This window comes from Podarcis melisellensis (genome assembly GCF_964234715.1).
Source record: "Podarcis melisellensis genome assembly, chromosome: 12".
Classification (NCBI taxonomy): Eukaryota; Metazoa; Chordata; class Lepidosauria; order Squamata; family Lacertidae; genus Podarcis; species Podarcis melisellensis.
The window spans coordinates 42019318-42036708 of NC_138544.1; the positions used below are offsets into that span (position 1 = coordinate 42019318).

Sequence of the window (17391 nt, forward strand, 5' to 3'; positions counted from 1 at the left end):
GGACCCCCAAGTTGTTGTTCCTGGGGTTCTTCAACATTCATGCCAAGTCCGGGTTGGCTCAGGACTTAATGGCCACCAAGACAATGGGACTGTTCCAACATGTGGACAACCCAACACATGTGGCAGGACACCCTCTGAGGGCATGGGATTTTAACATCAAACGCTTCTCACCTCCTACTGAGATTTTGACCTTCAATAGCATCTCCCCTCCACAGAGGCAGGGAACCTCCCCCTTGGAGGTTGATAGATCCAATTGGTTTACAGATGGCTGAGGGAACAATTTTCTGGCTGATATGACTGGCGCTTTTGATGCAGCCCTGGCTGAATGATCTGTGAAACACATAGTAAAGGAGAAGCACTTCGCTGTTTTCATCACATCTTCACTATGTCATTCAGTGGATCTTCTCCAGATAGTGTAGAGCAATTTACTGTCTGGGGTAAAGGAAATTACAGTTGGTGCATAATTTAGCAGCCAGATTACTAACTGGGATTGGAAGGTCTCTCTCACACACCCATTTTAAACTACACAGGACGAACAACGTGCCCTATTTTCCTTTCTCAGCATAGTTTTATGCAGCAGTGTGTACATAACCCAGCAAAAAACAAAAGACAAAAGAGCACTCAATATGGATTTGTTTGCTTTCTGGGCCAGCCTGTTTGTTTCCTTCTTGGATTACATTTGTGAGAAGCAGGTTTTATTAAATGGATTAAGAAAAGGGACACTCTTCTCATATCTCCCTCTCTAAAGATGACCTTTCTTCAATCTCCAGAGATTCATCAGTAGTTAATTGATGGAACAAGGAGTATGGAAAGAAAGAGTGAGTAGGGCAGAGAGACAAGGCAAATCTATGGCCAGAGTAATGAGTTGGGGGGTAGGCAGGCTGTATGGCTTCTAATTCCTGGATTCAATTCCTGGAATAGCCAGGCTAGCTTCCTGTTGAGGTAATTGTCCTCTAAGTATGGGTCATTAAGGTAACAAAAGAAGTGGCTCTGTGCCAGATAATCTAAAAAGGGTGGTGCCCTCCCTCAACTGGCTGGTAGTTAGAAAAGCAAAGACCAGAGCTGAGAGTGGATTTATGTGAGCTAGACCCTAGAAGCGAGGCTGAAGACTGGTCAACTGGGAGAAGAAGCCATGCCTGATTTCTGTTGGAATCCAAGGCTGTGGCTATAGGAGAAGCAAGACCCTTGGCGTGTTAATGCTGTGAACCCTTCCATCATAGGCTCAGGTTGTATATATGTGTTAATAAAATCTGCTTTCCCTGAGTATGTGCCTGGAACCCCTGGAATCTCACACTGCTCGGAGATTAGGGTGGTGTGAACCTGTTTATTCAAGACAAGACTGTAGCCGGACTGTAATCAATGGACTAGAAGCAACCTGCATGCTATGAGGGGAAAGCTGCTTTCCGGGAATCTGATCCAGGATGAACAGTTTTGCATCCTGTTGCAGGAATCTATTTGCTTCCTCTATGCTCTGTTTGTATGTTTGCAATTACATCAGGTATCTTTTCATACAAAGGTAATTAAACTTCGTTGTTCTGCTCTTGGATTTCTCCCCACTGGTAAAGTGGAAAGGGCTGTATAATAGTTTGGAATTGTAAGCCCCACACCCAACTTGAATAACATATTGAGGGGGGTCCAGGTAAGCCCTGCCCCACATAATCAAACAGAAGAAACAGCACACACACATACACAACATTTGAATGGCAATGCCCACCAACTCGGGGGAGGGGTTCAGCCTCCTCAAATATTTTATGGGGGAGGGGGCGTCAAAGGGACCTCAACCCCTAGGAGTTGGCTCCTATGCCCACACATAAAATGCTTAAACTATTTCTGCAAGGGAGGAATAATACTTAATCAGAAGATCTGTGTCTCATTGGTCCCTTTCTGAAGTAAACACAAGCAGGCTTCTTCAACAAGGAGCAAGCATGTTTTGCTATTGCTCTTACCTTAATTATGCAACAGCTTGAGCTGAATAATAAAGCAGGAACAAAACCTTAGAGTACGGATTACATCATTATGACTCCCATGAGATATAAGCCTTTATAAGGTGTATCTTGAATCTCTTGAAAACTGGAGCTCTCCAAAGTGCCATCAGTGCTGTTGCCATGTTGTTAGACCACAGATAATGTAAGCGTTCAAAAAGGAATTGTGTGACCTTCTGATATTAATAAAGGCAAACTTGCTTGAAAAAATGAGGGATATTTTAACTGGAAAGAAAAGCAATAAGCAACAGCTTTAAAGAATATTTAGCTGTGCAGTAAGTCTGCCAATAAGGCACTATTCATTTGTCCGCGAAGTTCCAGAAACATCATTGCTGATTGCAGTCCATTATGAAAAGTTGCCAGGGTAAAAATAAAAAGAAACAAATATAAAAAAATAACCTCAAACTGCATGCTCGTGCATTAAAGCAGTCATCCTGCATGGAAATAGTATTACACAATTTAAGTGATGTGCTATATACCTAGCAATTTGGCACTTAACAGTATTCTAATTCAGGTATTCATCTGGAAAATAACAACAAAAGCAACGGCCATAAAGCAATTCTGCTTTGTCTATGCACTGGCTTGTTTGAGACTTATTTTAATCTATACAGATGGTGGTAATTACGTTGTTAACAGTGACCATTCGCACACACAAAATTGTATCTGATAACGCAGACATCCGGATTACACAGACCTCAGTTGCTAGGGAACAGCAGCAGGAGAGGGCTAACGGCTAGCGAATCTTTGGTACTCCAGATGTTGGTGAACTACATCAGCCCCAGCAAGAATGGCGAGCAGCCACAGAAGATGGCAGCTGTAGTTCAGCAACTTCAGGTGGGCCAGAGGTTCCTCACACCTGCTGTAGATGGACATTGGGTTGGCTGCTGTAGGAAACAGGATGCTGGGCTAGGTAGATAGGCCTGGCTCTTACGTTACATGTAGAAATCAGTTGGCAGGGTTTTGTTTTTGTCTTTTCAACCCGTTCCTCCAGAGAGCCCTCTTCTGAGGCCTTCTGGGAAGCAACCAGCTGTGTTAACTAAGTGAGACCCGCGGGTGCTATTGTTGGATACGTTTCTAATGAAGCACTTGGAGATCTACCACACCAATTACACAGGCACAGGCTGCAACAACAACTTGACCCTGTTTTAAACGGACTCTTAAGTATCTCTCATAGAAATTATTTACAAATAAAAAGGTAAAGGGACCCCTGACCATTAGGTCCAGTCATGGCTGACTCTGCGGTTGTGGCGCTCATCTCGCTTCATTGGCCGAGGGAGCCGGTGTACATCTTCCGGGTCATGAAGCCAGCATGACTAAGCAGCTTCTGGCGAACCAGAGCAGCACACGGAAACGCCGTTTACCTTCCCGCCAGAGTGGTACCTATTTATCTACTTGCAGTTTGATGTGCTTTTGAACTGCTAGGTTGGCAGGAGCAGGGAGCAACACCCCGTCACAGGGATTCGAACCGCTGACCTTCTGATCAGCAAGTCCTAGGCTCTGTGGTTTAACCCACATGTGTTCAAAATGAGAGGTAGGACTGCTGAGATATATTGTTTGCATATATTTTTTTTTAAAAAAATAATATTTATTTTAGATGTGCAACCCCCCTCCCTCAAGATAGCATCCATTAACAAGTAAACTCAGGTTTCCAATGTTTACATTTGGTGAGAGCATAAATTACCTTTTGCATAACTTACCTACCAGTAGCACTGCTGCCACCATTTACTTATTTTATCTGAATGCATGGAAATATAAATTTAGGGTATTTTAAAGGGAAGAAAAGGCCGTTCTGAGTCCATTCTTCTTCTAACCATTAGGACAGACATGGATTGGATCCTCATTATTGAACTCCAGTTTTCTAATGTAGGATATTTATTAAATTATTCAAGACTAAAGTGAGTGAGTGAGAATTGGTCAATGGCATTAAAAATAAAAGACAAGAAACACTGTCTAACTATTGCTACTAGAATCAGTTCCAATAATTCACAGATATGCAAAGTGTCCTTTGGCACAGTTCAAGCATGCGTTCCGCTCTGACAGGGAACAGTTTCCTCAGGCCCATGAAAATGAAGGCAAAAGACACATGCCAAATTATCTCTGAGTTCAATTGGATTGTTGGATGGGCAAATGGTCTGCCATCCAGTCAGAGATAATCTTGAGAGTCACTAAGACTACACACACATCATACATTGGCAGTATAATATTTTCCCCAAAGAATCCTGGGACTGGTAGTTTAAACCACACAGAGCTGCAATTCCCAGAACACTTAGCAAGCTAAAGTTCCCAGGATCCTTTGGGGGAAACAATTGTTTAGTTACTTCAGGAAAGCTAGTATAGGCACAGTCTTAGCACAAATATTTCCATTGTTTATTAGAAGGCAGGTTTACAAACAAGGCAAGTTGAATATGGTTATTCAGAAGTAAGTCTTATTGGTGAGTGTGTTCAGGTGTTAAATATTATTGGAGATAGGCTCAGGACTTTCTTCAGCAGGAACTCACTGGAACTCAGTGCTGGCACCTCTCAGGTAGGCGCCATTGCCATTAAAAGAAAACAAGAGAGGCGTTCATGGTGAGTTCTGGCACCTCTCTTTCTATTAACCAGTGCTATTTTTCAAAACCAACCCCAGAGAGAGGATCCGAACCAGTTTAATTGAGTCAGTTCAGGAGGATAGCATGGTCAGTGGTATCACAAAAAGCATAATTATAACTGGTAGATTATAGCTGTTTCACAGTCAAATTGCCATGTGGACAACATGAGCTGAGTGAATCTACTAATAATTTGGAATACAGGGAAACGGTTGCCTGACTGTACCCAGTTTCCGGTGCACAGGCTGACACGTGAGCTGTTCATCACATGAGCTTGTCACATGCCAAACTCCGAACTGATCCACCCAATCCACGGCTTAAGGCAGTAGACTTCAAACAGTGTGCCATGGAACTAAATTTCTCTTGCTGAAAACAATACAATGAAAATCAATAGGGAGGGAGTTCCAAAGTGTAGGCACTGCCATGCCAAAATATTGATTTCTTACAAAATTTAAAGGTCTTTTTAACCCCTATCTCAATGCCTCCATATTTTAACCAATACTGAACACCTTCTTCCTCTCAGCTTTGCTAACCCCCCCCACCCTTCACAAATTGCACATTTTGTGGATGGCCCCTAAGGCATTTCTTTCATCTGACTTCTGCCGGGGTTAACAGATGTCATTGGGGATTTGCTTCGCCAATGGCCTTAGTTTATACTTGGCGGAATGTCATTAAATGTCTCCAAGACCACATCTCATCATTTTAGATGGGATTTGGAAGCGCATGCTAAGCTAAAACTGACTCTGAATAGCTTACACACTTGCCTCTGTTCCCCCCTTGGATCCATTACTGCCATTCTTTCCGTGCTGGCATTCCAGAGCTGCTGATTCACAGATTGTGCCTCATTCCAAATTTTGTCTTTCCCACACATAAAACGAAACCTAGTATACTGTTCAGCTCTGGTCATGAGGCCGTTGCCTGCTTATTAAGAGCTGTTCAGTTTGCGGTGTTTGTTTTTGGTTCGTCTTGTGTTTTCTTGCTGCTTTGTCCTTTTGCAACTATTCTTTCACCCAAATGTCCGCAAGGCCCTTTTGCCACTGTGTTTCTTCTGTTTCCTGCTGCGTTCAATCTTCAATGCATTCACTCCTTGGTTTACAACATATACATTTAGACGTTTAGAAGAGAAACGTGGCCATTGGGCGACATGGTCAGTTGTTGTCATAGGAAAATCCCCGCGGTTGCTGAAATGTCAGTCTTTTGGCTAGTGACAGCTGGCAGAATATAGCAGGGCTCCACTGACTGTTTGCCAGGCCTATCCGTGTTTATTCGAACCATAAGGACCATGAGTTTCAATGGAAATACTGTACTGTGAATACGCAGGATATTGGAAGACTTTATTATCCACCCTTTCAACATTCTGTTGGCCGCTGAAAGCACAGAAGGCTTTTGTCTTATTAGTCATGGTTAGAAGCAGAATGAGGTCAGGAAATTGGCAAAGACAAAAAAATATACATTTTCTGCAAAAAGACACAAAACTTTTGATTCCCTCTGTTTTTCTAGCTGGATTTGATAGTCAGTGATGGAGTCTCTGTTGCATCTCCAGCTCTGTTGCATCTCTGCCCACCTGTAAAACAGGTTTTGCGATGTAGGGATTAATCATTTGTCTTGAAAAGGTTCTCATAGGAATTTGTTCTAAGAGCAACCGTTGCAGAATGTTCCCCGTGATCATTAATAATTTGTAACGTGTGATATAATCACCTTCTATAATTATGATACATTTTGCCGCTTTCTGGGAACTGAGATGTCCTGAAGTATAGAAGTCTCTGTAGGCTCTGGATGGAAGAATCCCTAGATGAGTTGTAAATTTTGCCTGAACCTTGGAGCCTTGATATTTTAGGATCCTGGATAGTACAATAATAATGATTGGTCATGTTCCTATTATTTTTTTATTAGATGTTGGATCCCAGGGCAAGTTTTAAAATATTAAAAAATGCATCAAAATTGCACCATAAGTAGTTTCAATACAACAGCAACAACAAATTGACAACATATTGCTAGAGGCAATTCATCAGTTGGTAGGAAAAAGCTACCAATGAGTAAGACAGTTACATTTTTACAGGGATTCCATATCCCAGGTGCCACAACAGAGAAGGCCCTGTCCTATGTCACTGCATGACATGCCACATTGTCACTTTAGTTTTACAATAGCCCTGTAACATAGATCAATATGATGTTCATGATGATTCTTTCATTGTATTTATATATCATCCCTTCTAGTATAAATACACCAATCAGGACAGCTTACAATTTATAAAACCAATTACAAAAATGAGACAGGGTCAGCAGTTCAACTAAAATTCTAACAAAAGCCTCTGCCTCATAAAATAAAAGCCTGCTGGAATAAAATATAAAAAGGGCCTTCCATAACTGGTGAAAAACAGAAGGGGAGTATTATCAACCCCCAATTATAAACAGGGGACTGGGGCTTGGAGAAATAGTGGTTTGTCACATAGCGGGTTTGGGGCTGAAGTGAGATTTGAAGAAGGGACTGACCAGATCACTTTGAACATAGGCATTACTTGATAAAGTTCATTGTCATCTCAGATATTTTTTGTATGTGGATTATTTAGGGTCAGAATGACACATAAGCTAAAAATAATCTCTGTCCCAGCAGCTGGAGTTGAAGTTGTCAGACACCACATCAAGTGACCATGCCCAGAATAAAAAGTCATCTGCTTCAACTCCATGACATTAGTGTGCTGTTTGCATGGCTGGCTGTCACCACAGTGACATCTGTGCAAATAGCTACGCAAGTAGCTGCACCACAGGGGACAGCGACCACTGGTACTCATTCACATTGCCATTTCCCACAAACTAAGCTAAGCAATCCATTGCATCTTCTCTCATGAGCACATTAGAGAAAATTTAAATAAAAAATAGTAAGGATGACTTGAGAATTGTTTGTGCCATAGCATTAAAAACGTATTTTAAAATTATTGTAAAAATGAATGTGATTTTTCCAAAACAAAATATGTTCTTTTTAAAGCAAAGGTGATATTTCTATCACGTAACAAAAAGATCCATGAAGGAACAGTGTGCAGCAGGCAGAAAAATATGATGTACATCAATGCTCTGTGTTCTAAATCACAAACCATATTTGTTGTCTGGTTCTTCCCTGGGGTTAGTCCTTACCATACATGATTAATGGTTACCAAATAATTACTGAAAAACTGCAAAAGCGTCTCACAAGTTCCCATAGTAAGCGTTTTTATTCAAGTGGTTTTTATTCAATTCACTTCCAAGTCCAGTCCAAGGCGTTTATGGTGATGTAGGTTGGGAGGGGGTATGCAGGCAGATGGGCCTTCTCTGTGGTGGCTCCCGACATTTGAAATGACCTCTCTGAGCCGTGTCAAACACTTTTCCTCAGCTGCTGAAAATGCACCTGTTTACTCTGGTCTTTGGGAAGGGCAGAGGTTTTGAGCTACTCAGGTACTATTTTTTTAATTGCCTGCTTAATATGTCATTGAAGCTCTTTTTTTGTTACTACAGTGGTACCACAGGTTAAGTACTTAATTCGTTCCGGAGGTCCATTCTTAACCTGAAACTGTTCTTAACCTGAAGCAACACTTTAGCTAATGGGGCCTCCTGCTGCTGCCCCGCTGCCGGAGCCCGATTTCTGTTCTCATCCTGAAGCAAAGTTCTCAACCTGAAGCACTATTTCTGGGTTAGCAGAGTCTGTAACCTGAAGCGTATGTAACCTGAGGTACCACTGTGTGATATTTTATAGAATAGAGTTTATATTTTATGAGAGTTTTTTGTGACGTACCTCCATTCAAGGATCAGATGATGGGTGGCTAATAAATCAGATAAAATATATCATAGGAAAATGATGGCTGTGGAATTGCACCTTACCTAGGCAAATGCATCTTTCCATGCTTGCTGAGGTTATGCAGATTTGGGGGCAGAGGAGAAATTGGCAGAGGATGAGTGACCAGAAGGAGGATGGATGGTTAAAGCCTTGCCCTTGGACCCCTACCAATTGTCCCTTGCATATGAATACAGCTGCTGGTGGGAGAGATTTAAAACAGCTTGGGGACATTTGTGGAAAATAATCGGCTGGTGGGGAAGGGTTAGGCTCCCTCCCCCTTCAGTTATTCCTTTCAAACCAGTTCCCATTTCCACATTTGCTTCACATCAAAAATATGGGATTGGGAATCCTGGATGGTACCAGCCATTGCGAATTAAGGTGCTGAAAATCATGCATTTGTAGCATAACAATGGGATTTCTCTTCCCAAGTGCCATGGCAACCAAAAGGTAGGATTCCTCATAAGCAGGCTGCAACGATGCCCTCTCTGATAAACAAACCAACTTGTCAAGGACGCCAATTGTTACTGACAAGAAAGGCAATTTCAGAAAGTGTTTTCTGCTCTGATTTTCCTATGTGACAATTGCCTGTGTAAATAAGGGTTTGAAAAAAGGCACAGAGTTGGCCCAAGGCATTTTTGCTGCCTGAGGCAACGGGGAAAATGCTACCCCTCTCAATTCCATATACAGTGGTACCTCGGGTTACATACGCTTCAGGTTACAGAACAGTTTCAGGTTAAGAACGGACCTCCGGTACGAATTAAGTACTTAACCTGAGGTACTACTGTACAGAAAGCAGCAGGACTGGCCACTTTTGTGACTCCAGATTTCAGGACAGCTCAACTCCACATCAACAGTTCCCTGGCAAGCCATAGCCAACATTTGCAGGTATAGTACTAGTTTCATAATTTTAGTGGAGTTGAATGTTAGCATAGAAATAACGGAGAGCCAAGCTACATGTTACATTCATCATGCTGTTTAAAAGGTGTGCTTGATGCCACCACTTTTAGGAAGAAGAAGAAGAAGAGTTTGGATTTGATATCCCGCCTTTCACTCCCCTTCAGGAGTCTCAAAGCGGCTAACAATCTCCTTTCCCTTCCTCCCCCACAACAAACACTCTGTGAGGTGAGTGGGGCTGAGAGACTTCAAAGAAGTGTGACTAGCCCAAGGTCACCCAGCAGCTGCATGTGGAGGAGCAGAGACGCGAACCCGGTTCACCAGATTACGTGACTACCGCTCTTAACCACTACACCACACTTACTTTGGAGGTAAAGCAGTTGTAGAGCCCCCCCCCCCCAATTCAGCATGACACACCCAATCTAGAACAGGTCTCCACACTTGGTTACTCTTGACAATTGACCTTTCCCTGCGCTTGCTACCATTTCCCCCTCAAAGTGCAGTTTATGGAATATAGCAGAGTGCCAATAAGATGGGCAAGCTGCCTCAGCACAGGATTCACTCCTGCAACTGGGAATTGGCCCCCAAGCAAAAGTGAGTGGGCTGTGGGGATGAGTAAGGTGTACAGGGATTCTCTTCCAAAACCTGAGCTGGCCGTGGGATTGTTCACATGATATATTCCTCAATTCTTCTGATTTGAGGTTTTATTGCCGTCAAGTGGTATATAAGTGCTGTGAAAAAAACCAAGACGAAACAATTTGAGAAAATAAAGCTGATCAAAAGCTTCAGTAGGCCGACTTTGTTGTTCTTCCAGATTCTCCTTTGACAAAGCTTCTTCCAACAGAGGTTATTTTCCACTTGGCGTGTGCTGCCAAAAAGTCCAGAGTCTGCATTAGGCGCATAATATGATTGCCAGTTTTAATACTTTAATGCACATTTCCTTGATTGTTGTTTTTTTAATGCAGCGAACAAAAAGCTCTCGTGTAGACGGAGGCTTTGGCAGCGGAATAGGAATACTACCCAGAAACTGAGGCGATGCCCATGGGTGGCTTCTGCCCAAAGAACTGAGGGGGCAAAGAAAGGGGAATGAGACATTGCAAGAACCAGCCACCCTCGTGAGCTGGTGAAGAGGTAGAACTGCGCCAGTGCCATACCTGACACCTCCCAGCACATACTTACAAGCTATTACTTCTCCACAAGGTACCTGCTGGAGAACTGCTTGAGAGGTTGTACATGGAGGTGGGGGAGCTGCTGAGGAAGTGGAAGATCTGACTTCCAAGAAATGCAGACTGTGGCAGTGGGTGATGCATTCCTTGGAGGCCGGATCTGCTGCCGCTGTGGACCTTGCCACCTGAGGCACTTGCCTCACTTTGTCTAATGGGTGGGTGGGTCAGCCCTGATCAGTGCCTTTCGCCCCACCACACCCAACACCAGGCATTTCTGTCCGACTGGACCTCTGTCTTCCCTTCACCTGTGTCCAAAATAGATTGCCAAGGGCACCATGTACACTTTCAGCCTCCAGATGGCGCCGTTCCTTCATTTCTCAGCCACTAGGCAAGGATTCTCTAGTGAACGACACTATGTGGTGAGCTAGCGAATGGAGAAAACCTTCCTTTCATTCTTGGAATTGTGTTGTTTCCCTTTCTCTAATGGTTTTTGATCCACTCAGTCTCCAGTGAGCCCAAGAAGGCAGAGAGCAAACAAAGCATGAGAGAATAACTTGTATGGCCATATAGGCATTTCTCATGGGCTTTTAGTAGCCAACTTAAGCAGTCAGCAGAGAATGGGATAAAATGCACTTCATGGTGATGGGAATAATTAATAGTAATAATTTATTATTTGTACCCCACCCATCTGGCTGGGTTTCCCCATCTACTCTGGGCGGCTTCCAACAAAGATTAAAAATACATTAAAATGTCACACATTAAAAACTTCCCTAAACAAGGCTGCTTTCAGATGTCTTCTAAATGTCAGGTAGTTGTTTATCTCTTTGACATCTGGTGGGAGGGCGTTCCACAAGGTGGGTGCCACTACTGAGAAGGCCCTCTACCTGGTTCCCTGTAGCTTTGCTTCTTGCAGTGAGGGAACCTAAACATTATGCAGAGAACAAAAATTATCATGGGCACAATAAAGCCCTGGCATATGATTCTCCTATTGACTAAACGGGGTGCTGTGAAAATGGGAGAGGTGCAACAATACAGTTCCTTCCTTTATCCCCCCGCAAAAATGGGTAGAGATCCACATTCCTGTTCCTGATAACCAAACTGTTTTAAACAAATTCATAATTAAAGAATACAAATTTATTTTTCAAACCTTTCGCAAACCAAGGCTATTATTTCTTATAAGTAAAAATGAAATACTGCACACTCCCCATATTATTTATAATTAAAGGGGTCTCTGCCAAGAGACATCACTGCTGTGTTGAAAAATTGTTCTGTAATTGTTCTGCAGTCACTGGCAAAGTTCCACAGAACTACCCAACTAATTATCACCCATCCATATTCTGTCCCCAAGTCAATATGAGAACATTGTCTTCAGAGGGAACTCCTCAGAGCCCTCCAAAGAGAGGGTCTGCTGATATTATAAGTACTGTGCAGTGAGAAAATGTAAGATAATGAGACTCACTCATCTTTAAAGATGCAGCAATCCTCTGTCAGAGCAGGTAACCTAAATCAGTGCCTCCTAAACGTCTCATAGCTGAGGCCTGATGCACACCTTTCTTTTGGTCTAAACTGGAGACAAACTTTATACCTGGGAAAGTTTACTTCCAGAGCAGAGATGGGAATGTAGCCCTCCAGATGTTGCTGGACTCCAACTCCCATCAGCCTCCACCCAGCATAGCCAGTGGCCAGAAATGATGGGAGCTGTAGTACTGCAATGTCTGGAGGGTCACAGGTTAGCCTTCCTCCTTCTACAGCAGGCTTCCTGAAACTCGGCCTTCCAGATGCTTGTGGCCTACAACTCCCCTGATCCCTAGCTGGCAGGACCAGTGGTCAGGGATGATGGGAATTGTAGCCTCAAAACATCTGGAGGGCCAAGGTTGAGGAAGCCTGTTCTCAGAGTTGAAGTAGCAAATGCTGATTATCCCTTCCTTCCTGCTTTCTGTGCTGCATGCATTTTTTCATGCTGCAGTTCCATCAAAATCTATGAGACAAATCAGTCATGATCTGAGTTGAGTTCAATAGGACCAAAGCATGACTAACGTAATCTGGAGAATCCAGCACAATGCATCTTGCTTGGAAGTGGGCCAACCCAGATCTGTGACTCATTCAGGGATCAGAAGGCAGTGGGAAAATCTGATGTGTTGCTGAATCAGGAATGAATAAAATGTTCCCACTACACCTGATGTAGAGATGTGGCAAGAATCAGGCCCTGCGGTGTAGGCTGATTAGGAAGAGGTAAGGATAAACTGATGAATTAAATCAGAGATGCATCAGGCATCCTCCTCCAAAGCACAACTGTTTCTTTTTTTTTTTTTTCGTAGCATGCGTCATAGTTCTCTTACAGCCTAGCTCTGCCCACAGTATGGAAGTTATTGCCCTAAGCCCAAATCTTGGAAGCTGTGGGAATCCTAGCTGCACAAAGAATCACACAAGAAAATGTTGAGCGAAAGCTACTGGCAATTAACACATGCATTGGCCACAAGCCATTGTAAACTCTTTAATTAGTGGTTGTGCCCAGAGGTCTGATGCCAAGAACAAACTTAAAAGATTATGCAATCTGATAAATGTCTGCTAAGTACACTGATTTATAGCAAATGTAAATACATACTAAAGTAGCTATTTTGATTGTACCATTTCTCTAGAGCATAACAGTTTATGGAAACAAGGAAAACTTGTATTATTGCTAAGATAATGCTAGGCAGGGCTGTAATTTCCACCTGCTTGTCTATTGTGACTTATGCTACAATGAAGTAATTTCATGCTACATTAGCAGGGTAAGAAAGTGTTTATGGCAAACAAAATCAAATTGTTGTGATTAACGTGGCGGAATGCCCAGCACTTGAGTGATAATTGTATTAGGGAATGCTGACCTTGTTCAAAGAATCTTTCAGCGCCACAAAAAAAACCCAGTTTAAACATCTGCTGCTGCTTAATTCATTGACAACACTTACCGTATGTGAACAGAACATTTGATTGCACTAAAAGCAAACAAACTTGAGTTGAGAGCAGGAAACTAAATGATTCAGATGTTATTCAATGCATGGGAGTATAGCCTGCTAGATAATGAAGTCAAATCCTCAGAATGATACTGAACTTCAGATTTTGATAGCGGCATGACAAATGCAAGATTCGAGAACACATAAAATTAAGAAAACTCGCACCATTTCTTATCTTTATAGATTCCCCAGGCATCTTCTTCCCATTAATATCAGCTCACTAGTTTCTGAGTGAGGCATCAGAAAGAAACCCCCCATATCTCTGTGTAGGTTGCTGTGCATGAAAGCTATTACAGCAGAGTGGTATTTTACCATTAACCATGCTGGTGGTAGTTGGGAGCCCAACATCTATGAGGCCACTTTCCTCCTCCCTGCATCAAATGCATCTAGAGTGACTCCTTCCAGATTGTAAAATGATTCCAGAATTATTTCTCTGCCTTGTGCTCTCTGGTGTGAATTGCGTCTTTCTGAATTGGAAAGGGGAAGATCATGAAGGCTGCGCTGACCAAATTTGCTAACTGGCTGGCTATCAGCTCCAGGACAGAATGAGTTGCAGTCAGCATTGTCCACTTCTAGTCGAAGAGTCTACGCTGCAGATACGAGATGCTGAAACCTATAAATCCCTTGGTTCCCATTTTAGTGAAGTGGTTGGCACATACACTATGAAATAAATGAGTAAATAACAAGCCTACCCAAATGTTTAGAGAGTTGATGTGAGTTTTAAGGTTTTTAGTATATTGCTATTTTAACTTTTCAAAAGTTCTACATTTTTTAGAGAGTTTTATTATTATTTTTTGTAAACCACTTTGAGATCTTTTTACGATCAAGTGGTATACTAAATTTTATGAAATAAAATAAAAATACACTACAAAGAAGTTTTAGGATTTTTCCAGACTGGAGCACCCATAACCACCACTTCAGTTAAGTGAAAGTCTGCTTTATTGCCCATCCAATAAAACTAGGCCCATATTATGAATCATGGGACATCAGGCCAGTTATCTTTTCCAAAACAAATGGAAAAGGGGGTGTCTTCTGCTTGAATGGTTGCAATTTCATATATTCTCAGGGTCTCCCATCATTTTGTGTCACAGCCCTAGTACATGCATGCACGGCCATGCTTCTTCATAAATATCCTAGGCAGTTTGTATGCACTTTGGCAGAGACTCAGCACCAAGAAATAAGTCTTATGGCAGAACTGGTCCAACCTCATGAGGCTGCTAGACTCCAACTCCTATCAGCCACAGTGAACCTGGCCAATGGCTGAGAGACCATAGTGGTGCAACAAGATCCAACAGTAGTTAGAGAGAGTACAACAACATCTGAAGAGCCACATTCTCAGGACCTGTCCCCATGTTCTCTTCAGTTTTGCAGATGCCCTTGCTCTCTTTTTGTGATTGGAGTTGCTTCAGTGGACACGATTCTCAACCCACCATAGAGGTGACAAGGCAATGTCTTAGTATGTTTAAAACACTCCAACTCAAATCCCTGTTATTCGCCAGTAACAAATCTGTTTTCCTTCAGCATAAGTTTTTTTGAGATTATAAGATTCCCACTTTTATGTTGTTTGATTTTCTATTTACAGTGTTTTCAATTTTGAATTGAGTTGTGCCGTACTGTAGTATGTGAAACTGCATTGGGGGCCTTTAGGTCAAAAGGCAAGATATAATAAACTGAATTACATATAGTATAAAACACACCACACATTTGTCTGTCAACATGTAATGCCCTGGGTTTATTTTGTGAGAGTTCTGTCACAATTTTCCAGGTGGGATTAAAAACCTTAAGGATAATGTACGCCATTGGAGTGGGCATTCAGGCTTCGGTACTGACAAAGCACTAGTAGTAGAGTCTTAAGTACCATTCTCTTCACAGAAGAGAGGGCAAATATTTCCAAAGGAAGGCACCCGACAGTTGTGGTTCTGGCCTTGCAGCCTTCTGGAGAATCTTAAAAGGAAAAAAAGCTGGCTGTTTTCAGAAACTGGAATGATGATACACGTACAGCAATTACTGCATTCTTCTCCCTTGTAGCCTTTTTCTTAACAAGTAAAGAATGAAGTCTTTAACAATTATACAATAAAAAAATATAATTTGTGATCAAAAAAAGGGCAAGACAACATAAAAACTCCAGTTGTAAGGACTCCATTTGCATACTTGATTTGACACCTTTTTTTTTTTTGGTGTGCAAGGAAATGGGACAACAGAGGGGGCTGTATGAAGAGCAGCAACATAACTTTAGTGCTTTAAGTACCAGAAACTGCACACGTGTTTGTGAGCTAGTCAGTTGGTAGAATCCATGAGACTTCATTTTTAGCTTGTTACTTGCCTTATGATATTAAAACAGGAAGATCCCATTGAATAGTACATTCCCCATTTTAAACTGATGCCTTTAAAAAATTCTGTATGTATGTCACCATTTTTCACATGATACACAGAAAACTCAAGGACCCAGAGGGGGAACCAAGTTATGTTAATACCATTTACAAAATACCAAGGAGTCCACAGCTACCTAACACATTTACTACAGCACAGGAACCAATGAAGGTACAGTGTACAAAAAACTGTAAACACAGCACAATAAATAGATAAAACAGCAGGTTCCGCACCATGCACATGATGTGATGACACTTCATCTCTATACAATCTCACTTCTCACACTCTTACTTTGTTGCAATTCTCCCTCCCTCCCCTCCCTCCCCCAGCCCCAAGTGCAAAGCATCACAAATGAACAGTTCTGTATTCAAGTAACATATATACAAGGGTATTACAAATATGCAGTACTGTACAGATAATTGCTGTAGTCTTAATTTACAGTTGCTGATTCTTTCCTATTAACAGTAAGAAAAGAAAAACCAAAGCATGAGAGATGTGCATTGCTGTCAAGTCCCCACAGCTGCCATGGAAACGCAATAGGCTGCATTCCATCATCCCTTGCATTCAAATTGCTACTGATGCATAGCACCTAAACAAGTTCCCAAAGGCTGAAGTTCCATTACTATGGAAACTACGTCACCTCCATTGCTACTGTATTGTCTGCTATATTGTTCAGTGCTGGCTTTTCTGTTTCATGGTTTTCCCTGTGAAATAAAAAGGGGGGGAAAACACCCATAAATATCCAGGAAGGGCAGCAGAACCAAAGCAATCTGTCAATTCCACACACACCCCTTAACAACATTGTAAAAGTGACCCCCCCCAACACACACTGCATCTTCAATATGGCATTTGTGTGTTAACACATATTGTTTTAGTTTCCTTTGGTTATTGTACATTTTTATCTTAAGGATTCCATTTTTAAAGGAAGTATACTATCCCAGAATACTTTATCATATCAACATAAAAGAGGGGGTAATATTTCAGGAATGGGGGGGGGGGAGAGTTTATATAAGAATCCAATTTTATATAAACTCTCTCTCCCCCCCCCCCATTCCTGAAAATCTCACACAAAGACAAATACATATAGGAGTACTGAACCAACTGGGCTTTGGGCCTGTGTTTCTTTGAATTGCAACCAGCAAGCCCACTTCCCCTTCCAAACAACTTTCAAAACAGAGAATTTAAAAAACACACTTTCAGATATGGAAAGAACCCCCAAGCTCTTGAGAGAATCAAGCAAAGCCCTTGGATGCCAATAATTTAAGAGATAAATCCCATCCAGATCAATGAGGCTTACTTTCATACATTTAGAATTTGGGAGGGGCAGGAGGACGGGGAAGAGATTTATTAATGACAACATGAAACAAAGCTTTACTGTTCCAATACATTTTCTTCTCTCTGTAATCATACTCTAGACACAGTAAAATCCAAAGCATGCAAGTTTTCATATTACAGAGTCTGGTCCTTTTTAGGTACAAAAACCCGATCAGCCTCCACTTGCAACTTCAAATGCATTTCAAGAGTCTCTACAAGATTTTACTATTTAGACTAGAGATGCATAAAGCAGAAGTTAGGGGCAGGTTTCAAATGTAT

The 17391-nt window shown here is 42.0% G+C and overlaps 1 protein-coding gene across 4 annotated transcripts in view; it reads right to left on the reverse strand.

The window, feature by feature from the left end:
- Positions 1–15131: 15131 nt before the first annotated feature.
- Positions 15132–17391, reverse strand: part of EPC1 (enhancer of polycomb homolog 1) — a 53134-nt gene continuing 50874 nt past the window's right edge. For 2 of the 4 annotated variants that reach the window (XM_081931612.1, XM_081931613.1), the window contains 2 exons: positions 16439–16502; positions 15132–15372 (listed from right to left, as the gene is read on the reverse strand). In XM_081931612.1, the coding sequence (XP_081787738.1) occupies positions 15295–15372; positions 16439–16502 (142 nt within the window). In that variant the 3' untranslated portion in view covers positions 15132–15294. Of the gene's footprint in view, positions 16503–17391 lie in introns of all 4 variants that reach the window. The other 2 variants (XM_081931611.1, XM_081931614.1) reach the window with 1 other exon arrangement.